The sequence below is a fragment of the Eptesicus fuscus genome, chromosome 24 (assembly GCF_027574615.1).
Source record: "Eptesicus fuscus isolate TK198812 chromosome 24, DD_ASM_mEF_20220401, whole genome shotgun sequence".
NCBI lineage: Eukaryota > Metazoa > Chordata > Mammalia > Chiroptera > Vespertilionidae > Eptesicus > Eptesicus fuscus.
In genome coordinates, this window is record NC_072496.1 from 15,789,269 (window position 1) to 15,810,425 (window position 21,157).

Here is a 21,157-nt window from a genome sequence, read left to right on the forward strand (position 1 = left end):
CGTGAAGGACCCAGGCAGCGCTCCCTTCCGCGGCCTCCCACAGAACACAGCAAGTGTTACTTCTTCCTCTGGGATTTTGTAAATTTCCAAAACTAAAAAGGCTTCTCTTCAATACCTCAACAGGCCCAGAAACTGCACACAGACCGGGCAGAGGGTCTGCGATCCCCGCGGACGGGCCTGGTCTCTCCTGAGCTCGGCACCTGCCTGGCGTCAGTCGGTGAGTGCCAGTGAACTCCTACTCTAACGAGGGTGCTGGGCCGCTTGCTCTGGGGGTCTTCTCAGCTCTGTGAGTTCCCTTTAACTGAGACCTGAGCCCCCAGCAGCCTCTCACAGGGACCCTACCCCACCCGGAAGGGTAGTGGGGTACACTAACCAGTGGGCTCTCTGGCCCTGGCCACCAGCCACCCTAGCTGTGTCCTCGTCTCACCAAGAGCTCCAAGTCCAACTTCCCTCCCCCTGGCGCCAGCCTCCTTACCTGCACCGTCCCTAAGAACATGCTGATCTGCTCTGCAGCTGTGGACTGCAGGGCCCTGGCCGCCATGATGAACTCCGCTCCCAGGCCAAAGTGCTGCAGGTGGGTTTCCACAGCCGCCTCCGTCAGCTTGGCGAGGCCTTTGAGCACCATGATCGCCTCCCCCATGATGGAAGCCATGCTTCAGGGCTGGAAGAGAGCAGGCCACGTCAGGCAGGGGCACCTCACCTCACACAGGGTCACCCGCACACCGATCAACTCCCCGTGGTCCTGGGCAGAAGGTAACTGGTTTGCACTGACCTCCCTTTAGATCCGGGCTGACAGAGAAGAGAGAGAGGAAGGGCCCAGGGCTCAGGGTCGGCTCTGGGCCGCTCCCTGCACTGCAGGCACTGAGCAGAACGCAAGGCTCCGAGGGGCCAGGCTGTGCCCCGGCATTTCCTCCCGAGGCCTCACAGCCACCCCTGAAACACCCTAGGGGACCCAAAGTCTCCGCCACCACGTGGCAGAGCCAGGACTTGACCCGGGTATACTGACAGCCCAAGGCTCCTTCCTCCGGACCCACTGGAGGCTGGGGAGGGAGCACCTGTCCCCAAAGCAGTTCCCAATCAGGGCTGCCTGTCCCTGCCCAGCTGCGCCCACTGCCCGGGGAAGCCTCTGACAGACACCCACAGACCGCAGGGCGGCCAGGGCCCACCCTCCCTCCTCAGACTCAACTACTGACCAAGCCAGTGTTTTCAAACCACAGTCCAGACCAGTGCAATCCACATGGAAAACCCTAACAGCACGAAAATGCAACGACATGACGTGAACAGAAAAGCAAGCGTCAGAGGTCCTATGGGAAGGGCTCTTATGAAACTCGTTTCCCTTGTGTGTACACGTGAGCTTCTCTGTCCCTTTTTCCTTTACCGAGTCCGTCTAAAAAGTGTTTCTTAACGTAGGTCAGGGCCAAAGAGGCTGAAAGTCACTGTACACAGCGGTGCCTCACAGGGTGCGGAGTGTGCTGTCAATCACCCAAGTATTTCTTAAGGTCTGCTAGGGGGCTGTGGGCTGGGAGGGGTTAGATAAGGCCCTGTTAACAAACTGGGGCTGAAGAAAAACCACAAAAAGGAAAGGAACAGCAGGACACTCTGGACAGGGAAGAGCTGGGATGGGCTAAGAGTCTCAGAGATAAGACAGAAGCCAGAGAGGAGAGGGGCGTGGGAGGCGGGCACTGCAGACAGTGCGGGCAGGGGACCTGCCTGAACAAACACGTGGAGGCTGAGAGGGGAAGGAGACACCCGGATGCAGGGCGTGGGCCCGCAGGAGGGAGAGGCCGGTCACAGAGACACCCGTGGAGTCCCTCTTCTCTTCACACCAGTTAGCAGAAGCACATGCTGGCGGTCCGGTAAGCGCACACTAGGACCGCCACAGAACTCCAGGGCTGCTGAAGATGGCAGCAGGCTCAGTCCCACCTGCCCTTTGCAGGGGAGCAGCCCAGGGGGCCCAGGATTCCTGCGGGGATCAGCGCTGCTCCTCAGCAGGGCACAGCGGCTTTTATTTAACAGGAGAAGTGCAGTGACGGCCACGGAAACCCACTGATGCCCAGGAGCCTTGGAGAGCTGAGCTGAGCCACCACAGCCTGCCCCAGGAACACCGTCACCTGCACTGAGAACAGCGACCGGCACGGGCTGGCAGCTTTCCACTCTCACCTCCTTTAGCCTTTATAAACAACCGCCCCGTTTCGAAGGAGGAAACCGAAGCCAGAGAGCTTAGCTAACTGGCCGAAGCCACTCAGCTTCTGAAGGGTGGCCTTGGGCCTGATCCCGGCCCTTGTCTGCCCACCACTCCAGACTGCCTCCCAAGCTCTTGGCCTCTGACTCAGGGCACTGCTCAGACCAAAGGACCGCCTACACCCTAGCTAAGACCAAGGAGGTTTTTAGGTGACCACACCGTGAAGAGGCAGCCCATCACCGGTGCCATTCACACCCCAGGCTTCCTCGGGGCTCCCCCTCACTTGTGACTATAATAAACAAGGAGGAGCCCCCAGACATTCTAATGTCGGGGCTGGGAAGAGGTCATGCAACCAGAGATCAAATGCAGCTGGCCCCAGCTCTCCACAACTCGGCAGCCCCTGGCCCACCCCCAACACACACAGGTACACTGTCGAGTCCAGGGAGGAGCATCCACCAAGTCCACAGACCCCAGTGAGGGAGGAGACGTCAGGGACATGCAATGGCGGAGGCAGGGCCCCTAGCCACATCTTATCAGAAGGACCCTTGCTGGTGGCCCAGGACCATGCACCATATCCCACTGCCCAGGGGTTCCCAGAAACAGGCCTTCCCTTCGCTCACCTCTGAATCCAATCCAGATAAGCAAGGCAGTAGTCTCCCATTGGCCACAAACGCCAACAATTCCAAAACTTCTAACTCATGCCAAATCTTCCCTAAAACTTACAAGACCTATTAATTCAGACTTTGTTTTCAGGCTTTAATTCTTCCTGAATTTCTCATCCTAGTTATCAAAACCACACACCCAAATTTCATTTCATTAGAGCACAGCTGCTGAGTGTTGTGGGGGGCTTTTTCCCCTACTCTAGTTTGAATGGCCCCTGCACGGATGGCAGTTCAATCTGAAGATCCATTTCTGGTCCTGCACAGGGCAGGGCAGGGCTGGGACCCCAGAGCCCAGTCCTCACTCTTCTGGTTTCTAAGCGTGTCAGCACTGAGCACAGCTTTGTGATAGGCTGGAACTGCACTTGCTTTACACTGACACTTTTTTTAAAATCATAAAAGGAAAAATGTTAAGTTGACCAAACATTTTTACATTTCCCTGCATTGGGGAAATATGAGTAATAATGGTCTCTTTCAGTATCTTCCTTATTTTTTTTAATTTCTTTATTGATTAAGGTATTACATTATTACAATATGTAATCAATATTACATATTGATTAAGGTATTACATTATTCCCCCATTACCCCCCAGCTCCCATTCATGCCCCCACCCCCCTGTTGTCTGTGTCCACTGATTAGGCTTATATGCATGCATATAAGTCCTTTGGTTGATCTCTCCCTCTTCCTTACTTTTTAGTTTACATATCCTACTTTCAAAATAGCAAATAAATAAGTCACCTAAAAAAAGTACACATTAAAAAGTAATGTATAGCCCTAACCGGTTTGGCTCAGTGGATAGAGCGTTGGCCTGTGGACTGGGGGGTCCCGGGTTCGATTCCGGTCAAGGGCATGTGCCTTGGTTGCGGGCACATTCCCAGTGGGAGGTGTGCAGGAGGCAGCTGATTGATGTTTCTAGCTCTCTCTATCCCTCTCCCTTCCTCTCTGTGAAGAATCAATAAAATACATTTAAAAAAAAAAAAAAGTAATGTATAGCCTTGACAGGGCAGCTCACTTGGGTAGAGCGCTGTCCCAACACACCAAGGCTGCAGGTTCCGTCTCCAGTTAGTGTACATACAAGAAGCAATCGGTGAATGCATAAGTAAGTAGAACAACAAATTGATGTTTCTCTCCCCCTTCTCTCTTTAAAATCAATTTTAAAACTTTAAAAAGCAATGTTATGTATTTCTTCCTGCCTAAACAGTTGTGTTCGCACACCAATGAACTCCCAAAGGGCACAAATGTCACCTTAGACAGTGGGCACCATTGGGAGGAAGATAACTAGACCATCTCCTCTGGAAGACGGAAACACCCAGGTGGAAATACCACCACAGAAATATACCTTCCAGCTTCCTGTAACGCAAACCCTGCTTTTCTCAAATCAACGGATGTTGCTAATAAACAGCCTATCTCACGCGTGAGCAGATTCACACGTGAATGTATATTTCAAAACCACAGCCTGTGTTCAAACCCCTTTGACAAAATTACTTATCTAATGTGCCAGGGCTGCACCCAGACCGCCCACACATTGCTCGGCTCATAGTAGTGTCTACCTTCAAAAAGCAGGGGGAGGGAAGAGGAACAATCGCCAGGAGAAAATATCTTTCCAGAAATGTTCTCACCTTCTGGTTTTCAAAGACTGTCCTACTTCTCCTGCCAGAATGCCAACGTGACTCAGAATGCAGCCATCCGGAATATGGGTGGAAACCCATCCAACAACGCACAGGAACCAGGCACCCAGCGGCACCGGATCTTTCATGATCGTAAACAAGACGGAAAGCTCCCAAACACACGTGGCACACAAATTAAAGACCTATCCTCACACGATTCCATCTGTAAGTACCAGAGCCCTCACCCGCCCGCTCGGTCCTGCTGACCTTTAACAGGTTTCCAGGACTGGCCTGGGAGTGTTCAGGCTCAAAGTGGTGGGGTGGAGGGTGGGCACTCACATTGGGAAATGCCCACACGGGACCAGCACCAGAATACAGTCATCAGTCCTTTACTGAACACATGTTCGTTCTCTAGCCTCTCCTCCTGGTGCTCTGGGCCAGGCTGTGCAGGTCCAGATGAACTTGCCCTTGGCCCTGGGGTGCTCACAGCTGTGATGGCATGCAGGCACGTCTATAACGGGCACAGACACCAGGGAGACAGCCAGAGGACAGCTGAGGCTCCCGCGCCAAAACCAGGGTGGCTGACCAGGGGAAAAGACTGCACTAGTAGCTTGGACACAGGGCCCAGCTCCGCCACAGCTGCTGACGCTGAGCGTGTTACTCGGCTCACCATCTCTTTCAGGCGGAGAGCACTTTGGGTGACTAGCCAGGCCATTTCTGGTCCTAACATGCTAAAGTGCTATAAAGGAAGTAAACAAAGATGCTGTCTAGAGAGAGAACAAACTGGAATACATGCAGCTCACCACTCCCAGGGTTGGGACTGAGAAAGACGCACAAGCAGTGCCCTGGCAGGGGAGTCCTCAAGCTCAGAGGAAGTTTTCCTGTTGAACTTTCACTATCCAACCTTCCAGATTCTTACTATCTCATTCACGTTGGAGAACAGACTCACAAAGTGCTGCCGACCTGGCCAGACACAATAACATGCAGAAAAACGAGTCGTGTTCTTTTTGCAAAATAAATCTAACAGGCAATCCTGAGAGGCATAAAGCAGAGGAAGGCATCATATATTTTTCCACTCAGTACCCACATGGGGAAACTTATTTGGGGGGAGGGTTCCATACACACCCCAAATCCCCCTTTCACAGCCAGAACTCACCATCTGTCACTTGTCTCTTCTTCATGGTGTGTGAATGTACTAAGCCATTGTTCAATCCCCTCCGTGACCACAGGCACAGCATGGCAGACCAGCTCCATCCAGCAAAGCCATGCATTTGTACCTCTAAAGCCAGCACACCTCTGGTCTCTTTCTACCCTGAGCTGCTCCCGTACCCTTGGGGTGTCGTATAGAACCCAAAACAAGCTGCACAGAAAGCCCTTTGTCTTGGGGAGTCTGTGAAGCTCACTGAAAAGCTTTCTCCTGTGAGGGCTCTGTCCAGGCGACAGCGGCATGCAAGTCGCCACGATGTCCGATGGGCATCAAGCTCAGCCTATTCAAAACTGACCTCACCACCCCCACCCCTCCCTTCCCAAGGCTCACTACCTGAGCAATGAGGCCACCACCCACTTCTCTCCAACCCTCCTCACCTCCCCGTCTACCTGAATGTTCTCACCTGGGCAACTGCAGCATCCCCTAAGTGGTCTCTCTGCCCCAGCTCTGCCCCCTTCTATCCACTCCCCACTTTAAAAGGAAAATGCTATGGAACCACCCCCAGGCTTCTTGACCTCCCCCAGCTTCCTAAGAGGCTGAAATAACCTTCATGGCCTAGCCCAACCCTGCCTCCCCAGCCTTATCTTGCACGCTTGCTCCACTGATTGTACTCCAGTTGGGCCAACCCAGCTCTCCTGCCGGCCTCTGCACGGGAACACCTAGCTTTCCTCCTCCCTGAGTCTCAACCAAACATCCCCTCTTCTGGGAAGCCCTCCCCACCAGGTCCCACTCCTAAACCCTGTCCACGGGCCCCACAGCACCGCTCTACTCCATCCCAGCAGTGACCAGGCTCCAAATCTGCCTGTGAAGCTGTCTTTCTCCGCCCTGGGCTGTCAGCAGAGAAGGGCAAGGACCACGCCAGTCTTTCTGACTCTGTATCAGCACCTAGTACTCTGCCCGCCACAGAGCAGCAGGAGGGAGCAAATACTGTTACATGAACTCAGCTGGTCTCTCTAAGGCAGGGGTCCTCAAACTTTTAAACAGGGGGCCAGTTCACTGTCCCTCAGACCGTTGGAGGGCCGGACTATAGTTTAAAAAAAACTATGAGCAAATTCCTATGCACACTGCACATATCTTATTTTGAAGTAAAAAAACAAAACGGCAAAAACACCCGCATGTGGCCCGCGGGCCGTAGTGTGAGGACGCCTGCTCTAAGGTTTGAGAGAGCCTTGCCAATTCTGGGACTGGCTCCGCCTGCTTGCAGCTTTTAATCTACATAGGAAATCAAAGGCCTCAGAGGAGCCTGGTCTGGGGCAGGGTTCTCACACTTTAGTGAGCATCAGAATCACCCAAAGGACTTGTTAAAGCAGAGGTTGCTTCCTCCCCCTCCCCACCCCCAACCCCCCCCCACACACACACACACACCCGGTTCTGGTTCTACAGGTCTAGGGCAGGCCTGAAAATCTGCATTGCTAATTAAGTTCCAGGTGCAGCTGCAGCTGATGGTCCTGGGAACTTACCTTGAGAGCCCTGATCTGGAGGAAGAGGGGAAGGGCGCACAGGTGGCTCACACTCAAGCCAGGCAGCACGTCTAAACAGAGATCCTTTACCGAGAGTTATCTCCCAGGTAACTCCTCCCCAGAAGTCTGGCTTTACCCTTAAGTGCAAACCCTCCACCTACTCCTTCCTTTCCCATTTCCCTTCAATAAACTGAAAACTGACATAAAAAAATGAATGAGCTTAAAGACAATGACCCACAGAGCCAGCCACCCAGGGACTCTGAAGACGGTCACTTCCAGCATTCTTCAGAAAGGACTGTTTAAGAGTCTCATGCTCTACCCACTGAGCTAGCCAGGCACCCTAAACTGTTTGAAGATCTTCAGGAGGCCCTGAGGTAGGGGTTCCCAAGTGGCCTTCTGCCCCAACCCAGCCAAGAACAATCTTTTTCTTTTTTTTTAAATATATTTTTATTGATTTCAGAAAGGAAGGGAAGGAGATCGAAACATCAATGATGAGAGAGAATCACTGATCGGCTGCCTCCTGCACGCCCACTACTGGAGATCGAGCCTGCAACCCCGGGCATGTGCCCGTGACCGGAATCGAACCCAGGACCCTCCGCAGGCCAACGCTCTATCCACTGAGCCACACCGGCTAGGGCAAGAACAATCTTTTTTACTTTGGGCATGAACCTTCTCAATTTCTAGCTTCCACGGGCACTGAAAAGTTCCCTTTCATGCCGGAAACTTTTCTTTTACTCTAAGGAAAAAGGAAACACCAGTTGAGTTTCCTCCAAGGATCAAGAATGTGTGTGTTAAGGAAAAGACTTAACCTCCTGAACCAACCCCCAAGTCTCTGGATGTGCTCTTCACCTCGGCCTTTAAAATCACACTCCAGGGGCCACCACTCACATATCTCGGGCAACTCCAGACTTCTATCTAGTAAGGTCTGGCTCAGGGTCTCTGTCAGCAAGTTCAGAAATATCCTAATATGCTATCAATTTTCAAAGGCAACTGGGGACATGAAAAAGAACCCAGGAGAGAGAGAAAAATATCCTCTGTCCTTCCCATCAGCTGGCCCTAGCCCAGGCCGGTGAGTCAAGCCTTCACAGTGGGAAATAGGCCTCCAGAGTCATTCATTCCCCACAGCCGCAAGTCACCTCCGGAATGTCCCAAACCTTCCTGTCTACAGAAAATCCTCTCCCCTTCTCCGCCCAGGCCAACCTGCCTAATAATTATCCAAGAATCCTGAGAAAATCTGTCAAACTGCATTTCCTTAAAAAATAAAAAGCATGTATGATAATTCAGCTATAGGAATGTAAATCACAACATTGTGTAAGATTATGTAAATAGTGATATATCCATAGAATGCTATGCAGCCATTTAAGATGATACTATGAAAGGTATTTACTGACAAATAAGAAAGTTTATTATATATTCCCATGTAAAAAAGAAAAAGATTACAGCCATTTAAGATGACACTAAGAAAGGTATTTACTGACAAATAAGAAAGTTTATTATATATTCCCATGTGAAAAAGAAAAAGCAGATTACAAAATAGTACTAACCTTCCTTTTGGAGAGAGGGAGGGGGGGAAGAGAGGTGGATGATGGAGAGAGCATGTGCAAAGCAGTCAGTGGTTTTCTCTGAGTGTGGTACTGATAGATCCCCTTTACTTTCTTCACATTTCCTATAATATTCTACCGAGGATGTACTTTTATAATAGAAAATACATAAAATAATCTTAAATATTTGTTATTAAAATAAAAAACACAAGCAAACACATAAATGTGTAGTTGTAAGAAACTGTCCAGGTCCTAAGTATCTGTCCAGGAGCACTGGGCGAGGGCCAGACAGCAGGTCAGAATGCTATAAATAATGCCTCTGCACTCCCTTGTTTAGCCACCAAACTTCATCAGAAGACAACTGTCCCTGAGAGGCCGCCAGGAAGGTGGAACATGGCCATCCCACTTTGGGGAAAGAGGCTCAACTGCCCTTCTCAGAAACTGATGAGAAAATCACTTGGCACAGGCAGGCAGCGGGTCCAATGCTGGCCCCTGTGTTAAAACACAGAAACCATTAATGGGTACCCCCTCCACCACCACCACCAAAAAAAAAAAAATAGGGTTCTAGTTGAGAATGATGTAGTAAGTGCAGTGACCACGTTTTTTTTGCACCAAAGTTAAGACATGCAATATGCCTAGGGTTCTTCCAGGTCAGGGTCAGCATGACCCTCAGTCAAGTCCAGCTCTGCTGCCTGTTTTTGTAAATCAATATTTATTGGGACACAAACCTGCTTATTCATTTATGTATTGTCTACATCTCATTCATCTACATATGTATTATCTATTGCTGTTTGGGGGGTTTTGTTGGTTTTTAGCTATAACAGCAGAGTTGAATAGATGCAAGAGAGACCTAAAAAATCCGCACAGCCTTAAATGTTTACTATGTGGCCCTTTATAGGGAGTCTGTTGACCTCTATTGTAGGGCAACAGAGAAAAATATAACCAGAACTGTACCAGGAAGTCAGGAAAGGTCACTAGAGTTATATCAGAACAGCCCAACAAGGCTGAAATCCCCAATTACAGCTCTGCTCCTGCCCCCCAGAGCTGGCTCACCTCACCAGCCACAGAGATGCCCACCCCCCGAGGCCCCCGGGCTGCAGCCTGACAAGGGGAGCAGGCTCCCTGGTGACTACTTTTTACCGGATCACCCAGTTCAGGGCAGCCCCTAAATGCTACTCAGGAAGGGGTCAGATCTGCGGAATGTGAGGGGTGTCAGATGCCAACTTCCTTAACATCTCTACTACCTCCTTCTACCATTTCAGGAGGCCCACAGCCATATTCCTGCCTTACCCTAAACCAGGCGTCCTCAAACTACGGCCCGCGGGCCACATGCGGGTGTTTTTGCCGTTTTTTTACTTCAAAATAAGATATGTGCAGTGTGCATAGGAATGTGTTCTAGGTTTTTTGAAACTATAGTCCGGCCCTCCAACCGTCTGAGGGACAGTGAACTGGCCCCCCGTTTAAAAAGTTTGAGGACCCCTGCCCTAAACTGACAAATGCCACTGTCGGTCCCTAGGCTGAACGTGAGTAGATATAAATCCATCCGCCATCTAACTGACCCTTCATCGGTGCACTTCCACCGCGTCCCTAACAAGAGCCCCTGCGAGGCAAGCACCAGGTGTGCGCCTGGGGAGCCAGGTTAGGGTCAGAGGGAGAGGCCCCGGCACACAGGGATGTGCACTGCGGCTCCCACCCTGTCCCCCGGGGCCCCGGCTGCAGGGCATGAAGACTTCCTGGGGAGCCACAGAGCTGGCCTGTCTGCCCTGGTCCACACACAGACCCCACGCGGGTCTGAAATCGTAGTCCTTGGACGACCAGATGGGATAAAGTTAAAGATCTTGAAAGGAGGATCGTATCCAAGTGGGCCCCATGTAATCACAGGGTCCGTATGGGAGGCTGGAAGATCAGAATGAGAAGAAGACATGAGAGCCCTAGCCGGTTTGGCTCAGTGGATAGAGCATCAGCCGGTGAACTGAAAAGTCCCAGGTTCGATTCCGGGTCAAGGGCACATGCCTGGTTTGCAGGCTCAATCCCCAGTGGGGGGCGTGCAGGAGGCACCCAATCAATGATTCTCTCTCATCATTGATGTTTCTCTCTCTCCCTCTCCCTTCCTCTCCGAAATCAATAAAAATATATTAAAAAAAAAAAAAAAAGGTGAAGACATGAGAGAAGCAGAGGTTAGAGGAAGGGATACAGGTTACCTCCAGAAAAAAAAACTAGCCTCACTGACACCTTGACTTCAGCCCAGGGAGACCCCTGCAGACTTCCGATCTACAGACTGTAAATAACAAACCACCAGGCTAATGATAATCTGTTATGGCAGCAACTGGACACTAATACAGTGGCTATTTTTTAAAAGGCAAATCATTGGGTTGGAAGAGAGGCTACATCCTGAAATAATTTCCAGATCATTTTTTTTAAATAACTTGGTTTGGTCACCACCACCACCCCCAAACAGTACTGACTGCCAACCAAGTGCCAGGCACTGGTAGGTGCTAGAATACCCATGGTCAGCTCAAAACACATTCTTGTTCTTGACGACAGAGTCCTGCTGGCTTTCAGTATAAATATGCCTCATGCTTCTACAAGCCTCTTTCCCAAGTTCAGTGCAACATTCAAATCACTGCTGAGCATTTATTACATGCCAGGCTATACCACGAGGTCCAAGTAAGAGCCTCCACCCTGAAAATACCATCTCATTCATTTTTACATTCTTAATTTTTCAAAACACGCTCACTTCAGATTTAATAGTTGAATGCAATAGAATTAATAACATGAACTACCATGTATTATTAAAGTGTGTGCCTATCACTTTATATTACTCCTAATCCCACAACAACCCTATGAGGTATGATTGTGCCCATCTGCTGATGAGATAAAACAGCCAGGGGAAGAAATATCCTCTAAGTCGCAAAGCGTCAGGTGCTGGCCTATCCCTGCCTGTCTGATGCCAGGCTCAAGGCCTTACCTCTTATTGCCCAGGCAGCTAAGAGATAAGAAACCTGCCCCCAGGTCAATAACATTTTTTTTAAATAAATAGTCACCCTCCCTGAGACACAGCAAGGTCCATACCCTGAGTGCAGAAAATTATGAGTCATAAAAATCCTGGAGCTGGCTGGGCTCTCAAAGGCCATCTGGCCTAACTCCCCTGCGTAAAGCCCCTCAGCTTCCGGGGCTCCCAGAGAGAGCGGAAGTCTCTGCCCAGTTCTATATGCCCCAGTGTCTGGCACTGTGCCTCGTCCACACCAGGAGCTTAATACCCATATGCATCCAGGGTGCTCCCTAGCTTACCAAGCTCTCCCACCTAGAACCCAGAACCACAGAGACACCCGGGGTGCCGAGCATCAGGGAAATGTTCTTTCCTTCTACCACCACCTGAGACATCCACCCTTCTATGGAAAGCCACCGACAGCAGCAGCAGCCTCCTGTTTACGAGGTGGGGGCAGGAGAGAGGGAATGGAGGCAGAGGGACTGTCACAGGAGCAGGGCCAGGTCAGTTACGTCTGCTGGCGGTGCACGCTCAGGCGCTAGGAGTTGGGGAGGCGGAGGGTGCCCATACAGGTTGAGGCACCTCTACTGCTTCCTCTACTTCTCTCCACTCCTTGCTTGTGAGAGGGGGAAAGAGAGCAGGCCTGCCCCTGGAACAGTGAACTCCATGCAGGCTTGACCAGGACACAGCAGACCTGACCCAGGGTGAAATGGTGCCCAGCCTTTTGCTTTACCAATGTTGGCTGTAAACACGTTAGAGAGCAAAAGCCACACACTTTGTTTTTAACCTCAGAAAGATATGATATTTGCTCCAGCACCTGTCAAACAGTAACCACCTGCAGTCACGGGACAATCTATTCTTACCTTCACCCTCCTATGAGCCAGGATTGGCGCCAGAGAGAAATGTGCCAGGCAGAGAACAAACACTTGGACTTGAAAGTCCTGTGTGAACAGCCCCAGGACCTCTCATCCAGCCCAGCAGATGGCAGGACGCCGTCACCAGGCCCTCTGGTTCCCAGACATGAGTAGTGTGATGAGGCTGCTGGGCAGGCAGCAAGGCTGGGTTCTGAGCCCACGCTGGGCAACAGCCACAAGTGCCCTCAGGCACCCCAATTCTCCTCTTTGGGCCTGCATTTCCTCATTTTCTCACGTGTGAAATGAGGCCACTGACCTAGATCAGTGGTCGGCAAACTCATTAGTCAGCAGAGCCAAATATCAAGAGTACAACGAGTGAAGTTTCTTTTGAGAGCCAAATTTTTAAAACTTAAACTTCTTCTAACGCCACTTCTTCAAAACAGACTTGCCCAGGCCGTGGTATTTTGTGGAAGAGCCACACTCAAGGGGCCAAAGAGCCGCATGTGGCTCGCGAGCCTCAGTTTGCCGAACACTGACCTAGATGATCACCAGTTCCCAGAGGTTAGGACTCCATAACTTATCCCTAAAGTGCAGAAGGTTGACAAAGAAAGCACAGCACAGGGATTTAACGGGGGTCTAGAAAGAACAATGCTCAAAAGAATCAAGTACTGACCCTTCCAGACATTCCATAAAAACAGCAAATCGGAGGGCAGATGCTGCTTCCCTGGGTGGGAGGTGGAACTCACATGGCAGCTCTCAGGAAACAGACCTCTGGGGACATCCAGTGCGATGGTGCCGAGGTAGTGAGCAAGGAGGGGGCTGGCCCTTCTCACACAGCCAGGAAACACATCCCTCCTCTTCCACACTCACACACACGCTCACTCACTCCCTCCCCTGCCAGGAACAGACAGCTCCTCGGAGGCTGGCAGGAGCGGGACCTCTAGGGCACCTGGCTTTCTCTTCAAGCTCCACCCCAGCCCACCCTGCCCCCCTACACCAATCAGAGGGCCTCACTCCCTCTAGAGCTGACCTCTGTTTCCCTCCAAAACAGAGGCAACCAGATGTGAGCACCCTCAAACCCCTGGCCTACATCTCAGACCGCCCTCAGCCTTGCCTCCCCTATCCTATCTCCTCCCCACACTGATGGCACCCTCCTCCCTCCTCCACTAGGACCCTGCCCTTCACCCGTTTTTTCTCCTTCCACAGCATCCTCCACCTCCAGCCCACAAACCTCCTCCTAGTGTTCCCACACCAAATATGCTTCTCCTTCAGCCCCATCCTGGCCAACATCTCCCGGGGACAGAGTGCACTTCCCATCTTTCCTTCTCCCCAGCACACACTGTCTGGCCCCACCCCAAGCCCTCCTCTCCTGATACTCACAACAGCCACCTGATAGCTCAGTACACCTGAGGCCACTCCAACACTACCCTCCTCAGCATTTCCTGCTGGCCCCACACATTCCCCTAAAACCCTCTCCCTGGGTCCCATGATTCGCTCTCACCCCCTCGTCTGGGATTCCTTCACCAGTCCCTCTTCTTGAGCCTACTGCAGAGTCCCCAGGCCTGGTCCTAACCCCGTCCTCCCTGCTTATCTACACTGACCCCTGGGCTGCTCCATGGGTGGGTAGCAACGCTTCCCCAGGGCGATGCATCCCTGTCCTCAGGCCAAGCAGGCCATCCCAAACACTGAACCAATTAATTCCGGGACAAACCCCGTTTATGCACACATCACATCACCCCTCAAAATCCCACAGGCACCCAGGAAGGGGCCCAGGAGAATGTGGGGGGTAAGGGAATGTTCTATACCTTCAGGTGGTGATGGTTACGTGACTATATGCACTTGTCAAACTACAGAACCTTACTCTAGAAAGGGTGAATTTATCGTATGCAATTATATCTTGGTAAAATAAGATGGAGGAAAATCCCACAGACACCTCAACCCCTACATATCTAACACTAACGTCACCATTTCCCCAGACCAGCTCTTCCTCCTCCTGCACCTCTGTTTTCAGTAGTGACACCACCCACACACACCCAAAAAGCTCCTCCTCCCAACCAGCAATCTCAGTTGGTGGCCAACCAGTCACAGTCTAGAAACTCTACCTGCAGAGATTTATATTCTCCTGAATCTGTGCCTTGCATTCCACCTCCCCCCACCCCCACCTGGGACTCAGGCCACCCCCACTTCTCACAAAGCATCTCCCTGGGCTCCGTCCCTGCCCACCCTGACCTGCCTTCAACCCTCTGCACACACCTGCTGGCCCCAGTGCCCTCCCCACAGCAATGCCTACCTGGCAGGCCAGGCCTCTGCCCTTGCTTAGGCCTCGGCTCTAGAGCTTTTCTCTCCCATGGAAACCTACTCTTCCTTCAGGTTCCAGCTCCCAGGCCTCCCAGTAGGAAGCTGCTTTCCCAGCCCTTTTCCATCAGAATCAGCACCCACTCCACCTGGGTTCCCACAGCTGAGAAGCTAAAAGGTCCTTGCAGTCTGCCCTCTAACCACGCTATCTCCCCGGCCGACAGTGCACATGGGGCAGGGAGCTGCCCCCCAGAGCCCTCCAGGCTGTAGCTGGACTGGCGAGTGAGTGGTAGGGGCTCAGGAAACACTTTCTGGCCTGAACTGAATTGACAGCTGAAAATGACCAGGAGCACTATGCCAAGCCCTCCTGACCCCGCTGCCCAGATAAAATGTAACAGGAGCAGCTGGCAGCAATGCTGCTCAGACTGACCTCAACTCCTAAGGGCAGATCCCACAGGCTGCTTCACCCCAGCTCCCTAGCCCAGCCCCCTCCTGCTCCCCTCACACTCCCTACCCTTCAGCCTGACTGCACTCACCCCATCCCAGGCACTCACCTACCCCACTGCCTCTGTTCAAAGAGCCTGCTGCCTGGACCAATGCTACTCAGTCTTGTCATCCTCGGTAACAGGAATAAGCACTTAGAAACTTGTACAGCAATTTAGTATTGCCAAGCAGTTCTTCCTGCGTCTTGCAAAAGCATTGACTGCAACCAATTGGGGGGGGGGGGGGGGAATAAAACCTGTTCCTTTACCACAGAGTCTGGGAAGCACTGGCCCCTTACTCCCACCCCCCACCTTCCGCCTCTTCCTACTGAAACCCTGCTCATCCTCAGGGGCCCAGCTACCATGCCTTCCTTCTCCTTCAAGGAGCCTTTGCAGCCTAGCCAGTGTGGCTCAGTGAACAGAGTGTCGGCCTGCAGACCAAAGAGCCCTGGGTTTGATTCGGTCAAGGGCACATACCTCGATTGTGGGCTCCTCCCCGGCCTGATCAGAGGCAACAACCAATTGGTGTGTTCCTCTCACATCGGTATTTCTCTCTGTCTTTCCCTCTCTCTTCCACTCTCTCTAAAAATCAATGGGAAAATATCCTCAGGTGAGGATTAGAATAAATAAATGTTTTAAAAGCAGCCTTTGCAGTGTCCATCAGTTAGAAGTGTCTGACCCAGAGTCCCTCGTCCAGACCACACCGAGGGTAGTGAGGTGGTAGCTGCACACGTTACTACAACTGCCTGAGGTCAGGGACCCGAGTCTTACTCGCTGTTCTATCCCCACGGCCATGTTTAGGCAGATAATAATCCGATATTTGTCCAATGAGGAGAAAATAACCAGATCCACCCACCATCTCAGAGTGGCTTTTCTTCGAGGGCAGGACGTGGAGGGGCACCGACCCTCAGGCACACAGGGGTTTTTCAGGTTTCTGCGCCTCTTCCCCGGCCCAGATGGGAATAGGAGGGTTTTTGTTGTTGTTTTTAATGCAAGTCGATGGCTCCTGAGATAAGAACTTGGCCACTATTCAATTTCAACAGATTCTACAATACCCTGAGATGGCAATTTGAGTGATAACATCACACGCACACGCTAAAAATAAATCACACCCACGTATGAAGAGCAAAAAGAGATTTTCAGAGTTATTTCCAAATTTCAATATTCTGTGGGACCCTGACCTCAAAACCAAGGGTCAAGGGCTCAGGAGCCTGTACTCACACAACAAACAAGACGCTGGTGGGCAGGCCAATGGGTACCTCTCGAGTTTGCAACGTGTGGAGAGATGCCCCCTCCGAGATTCATCTCCGCAGCACCAGCAGCCCCCACCCCTCCCACCCGTGCCCCTGCAGGAGCGGACCTCACATTCCCCACGCCCACCGGCTCTCCTTGCCAGGCTCCCAGCTCCCTGGCTGCTGTTCAGCAGGAATGCCGGAACTATTTCCAGACAACACCGTCAGGTCAAGACGACTCTCCACCTAAATACCCCTGTCTAATTTTGCACACAGATCTTGTTTCAACTAACGAAGGTAATGACTCAGTGTCCATGGCTCCTGACGGAAAATTATCCCGCCAAGTTTGGAGCTTCCCAATAATAGACTTCTTTAAACTTCATTTTGAGAAAGGAGAAGTGAGCTCTCTGTCTAGATTCTTCTCCACAAGCAACAAAGGGCAAGAAAGACCCCCTAACTAACCAAGGGGTGTTATGGGAAAATCCTAATGCAGCCCCACGGGGTTGATTAACAAGAAAGGGAAATTCACGTTAGGCACTTGGGACGTTTTTCTCTGCCCTGTACAATAATCACTTGTTTTTCAGCTTTATCTGCATACCATCCATTTAGGACTCAGAAATTTTGGGCATAAATTCTGGCTTATACTGAAGGCAAAATCCAGACTCCGAATTAAAGTGTCTTTCTCTTCAGGAAAAGAAATGGCTCGCTGTCTTTGACACGGAAGCTTCTATCAACTATAAAAGAACTGCACAAATTACACAGGCGTCCATGCCGCACCGCTGCACTCCGGGGTGGCCAGTCCCAGGGAGGGGCACACGGTACCTTTAAAGAGACCCACACGTATGTTTGAATGCAGCCAGACCCCCTCCCTTATTACAGGACACAAGGGACGTCTTCCTAAAAAGTGAGGGAGCGCAAAGCATCGCCTTGGAGAAGCCACCTGAGGACGCCTGAGCCGGCCTCTCTGCCAGCACTCAGACAGCTTCAATGTGTTCGTTCAGTATTTAAGAGCGGCCCCACGGTTATTTCTTTTTCTTTTTTTTTTTTTTTAAATATATTTTATTGATTTTAGAGAGGAAGGGAGAGGGAGGGAGAGATAGAAACATCAATGATGAGAGAGAATCATTGATTGGCTGCCTCCTGCACGCCCCCTACTGGGGATCGAGCCCGCAACCCAGGCATGTGCCCTTGGCTGGAATCGAACCTGGGACCCTTCAGTCTGCAGGCTGACGCTCTATCCACTGAGCCAAACCAGCTAGGGCCCCAGGGTTATTTCACATGCATATCTCTATTATTGCAAAATCCCGAGACTGAAACCACCCGACTTCCATTGCTTTTGCACTCCGGACCCGCCAGTCACTGCCACGCACGCAGCAGGCACAGCGAAAGTCCAGGGTTCCTACCTTCCGTCCCTCGCTATCCTCCCAGGAGCCGCGCTGGGGTCTCCTCTAAAGCCCCCCTCCGTAGTTCAGGGAGAGGGCACACCACCGTTCCTAACCCTCTCGGCTACTCATGGCCAGGTCCCAGGTGGCCTCTGGAACGCTGGGGTATTTTTTTAGAGTCTTACCTCAGGGGTTCTCCACGGAGGGCAATGCTGCCCTCTCGGAGCTATTCTGGGCGGTCACAGCTAGTATGTGGGTGACAGGGGACGCCTCGCACCTAACAGACACGGGGCCAGGGCCGCTGCGGCTCATCCTACAATGCACGGGTCACCTCCCCATCACAGAGCCATCCGGTCCGAAATGTCAACAGTCTGGGGGAGGAGACACCCTGTCTTGTCTCAGGTGGCACCCGGGGACGGCTCATCCCTTCTCCTGACTGCCTGAGGTCATGCCGAAAATTACAACCGCCCCGCTCCACCTGCACCACTCGCCAGGTGGAACAAAACGCCTGCAGCCATCGCCAGCGCGTTCCAGAACCACCAGCTCCCCTGGACCTCCAGCCTCCCCACTGTGTCTCTCCCAGGAGAAGGGCCCCCCCGCCCCGCCCCGGCCAGCCTGACCCCCCTTCCCCAGCAGGACAACTGGCCGCTGGCATCAGTGCCTGCTCCAAGCCTTTGGCACAAGGTGAGCCTGGCATGCCCAGCTCCTCGGTCTTCTGCCACGCACAGCCATGGCCCACGCGAGCAGTGCGGGTGGACACGCTCCCCTCAGGAGCCTGACACCTCTCACCCGGACGGACGGACGGACGGACGGACAGGCCCGGCCCCCCTCCTGCCCCAAAGGCACCTGGGAGCAATGGCCTGGGTTTGGCAGAGGGGGCGGGAGGCGAGGGAAAGGCAATTAAGCCCAAACCACTCACAAGGCCCCGGATGGTACGAGTAGCAGGAGGAAGGGCCCAACAAAAGGGAGCGGGAGAAATGGGCCAAAAAGGCCCCCCTTTTCCCAAAGTCACCCCAAACCCCGCCTGTGAAACCCGCCAGCTGGCTCGGGCCAGGAGAGGGAAAGCTCTGACACCCATCTGCAGCCAGGGCCGGTCGGAGCCGCCGACTCGGTGCCCGGGGGTCTGGGAGGAAGAGAAAGCTCATCTCGAGAAAGGGAGGCGGGAGGGCCGCCTTGGAGACAAAGAGCCGCGACGTGGGACAGCTGCTCAGCGAGCCGGCCCGGCGCGTCCCAGGCGCCCCGGCTCCGGCCGCCGCTGCCGCCCCTCCCGGAGGCAGGCCCGCGGGCTGAGGGGCGCGGGGTGGGCGACGTCCACAGGGGCCCCCACCCCGCACCCTGAGGCGCGAGCCCGACCTCGCGGCCAGTGAAAGTCACAAAAGGGAAAGCGCGCAGTCCCTGGAGGAGGACGCAAGGACGGCCCAGGCGGGTCGCAGCCCAGCACTGGCCGCCGGCACCCGGCGCCGGCACGCGGCGGGCGGCATCCTTACCCCGGGGCAGGAAGCTGGGCCGCGGTCACCTTCGCGCCGCCTCCGCGCGTAGCAGCACTGCAGGCACCTCGCGCGCCCGCGATCTGTTTACCAGCTCGCCCGCGCCGGGAGACCAGCGCCGACCGCCCCGGGCAGCCCCGCCCCCGGGCTGCTCCCATTGGCTGCGCCGCCGTCGCCGGCCGAACGCCGCGCAGAGCGGAGGAGCGTGCTCGATCCGTGCACTCGGCTCGCGGCCAATCAGCATCGAGGGCGGAACGAGAGCAGCCAATGGGAGGCCTCTCAGCGCGCGGGGCCCTCTCTTTCTTCTCTCCGCTGCCCTTTACCCCAGTTCAGAAAGCCGGGCTCTGGGCCGCGTTGTGGGGCTGGTGGAGCGGGCCTGGAAGGGAGGCGGTGGGAGGAGGAGACGGCACCGCAGAGAACACGACTCAGGACCGGTGAGGCCTGCGCTGCGCCCGCCAGAGGCGCCACCGCGCCCCTCCCGGCTCTCTGGGCGCCCCGGCCCCGCCTCCTTGTCCTTTCCCCTCGGGCTAACCGTGTGGGCTTTTTGCGGGCGCGATCCCCAAAACTGACAGCCTGCGGCCGGGGCTGCCGCCCGTGCCCCCAGGACGGGGCTCCGAGGAGGTGGCCCGCAAAGCAGGCAGCTCCCCGCTGGGCTCGGAGGACGAGTCGCTGCGCTGGCCTCTCCCAGGGGGGACCCGCCGGCACGTGCAGGAGCGGAACCCCGCGCGGCCCAGGCAACCCGGGCGGGCCCCTCCTCAATGAGATGGGCCCCGAACCTCTCCTCTAACCGAACCTCTCCTCTCTAACCGGAGATGGAGGTCGGAGCCCAGGTCTGCCTGGCAACTTCCTCCCAGGCGATTCCCAAAGCTTGGTCTGCAGCTCCGTCCAAGGTTGGTAACGGAGCTGGTGGAAAAAAGAAAAAGAAAAGGACAATGTAATGAGTTTTCCATAAAACTATTCAAACCACAGGATTGCCCTCGCTTCTGAGACTTTTTATTGGGATTAACACTTAACTTTTTGGAAACTTGTTTATTTTAATGTTATTAGAAAAATGAAAAGCCCTTTTATGTTGATGCCTGAAACGGGGGAGGCAATAAAGCAGATACCAAAATAAAGCAAGTCATGTGATTATTTTTTGTTTCCTAGTGCAGATAAGTTATGCTTACCCTGTTATAGTCTAAGTGTGCAATAGCATTATTGTCTAAAAACACAGTCTGCATGCTTCATTAACAGTATGGAGTTTCCTCAAAAAACTAAAAATGGAACTCCCATTTGACCCTGCAATCCCACTTCTAGGAATATACCCCAAGAAACTAGAAACACCAATCAGAAAGGATATGTGCACCCCTATGTTCACAGCAGCACAATTCACCATAGCTAAGATTTGGAAACAGCCTAGGTGCCCATCAGCAGATGAGTGGATTAGAAAACTGTGGTATACTACACTGCTATAAAAAGGAATTCTTACCATTTGCAACAGCATGGATGGAACTGGAGAGCACTATACTAAGCGAAATAAGCCAGTGGGAGAAAGATAAATATCACATGCTCTCACTCATTTGTGGAATATAATGAACAACATAAACTGATGAACAAAAATAGAGCCAGAGAAAAAATATATTTTAGAATATAAGTAATCCTGTTATTTGCAGATTTTTAATATTTCCTACAACTTTTGTGATATTATACTATGTTAGTACAGTTTTGGTAATCCTATCTAATAAAAGAGTAATATACAAATTGACCATCACTCCAACACACAAGATGGCTGCCCCCATGG

At 52.8% G+C, this 21,157-nt stretch overlaps 1 protein-coding gene across 1 annotated transcript in view; it reads right to left on the bottom strand.

Moving 5' to 3' along the window:
• COQ8A (coenzyme Q8A) overlaps positions 1-19,461 on the bottom strand; it is a 40,633-nt gene extending 21,172 nt beyond the window's left edge. The window contains exons 1-2 of the mRNA XM_028134654.2: positions 19,378-19,461; positions 476-661 (exon numbers count right to left, since the gene is read on the bottom strand). Of these exons, the coding sequence (XP_027990455.2) occupies positions 476-652 (177 nt within the window). The 5' untranslated portion in view covers positions 653-661; positions 19,378-19,461. The remainder of the gene's footprint in view (positions 1-475; positions 662-19,377) is intronic.
• Positions 19,462-21,157: the final 1,696 nt, after the last annotated feature.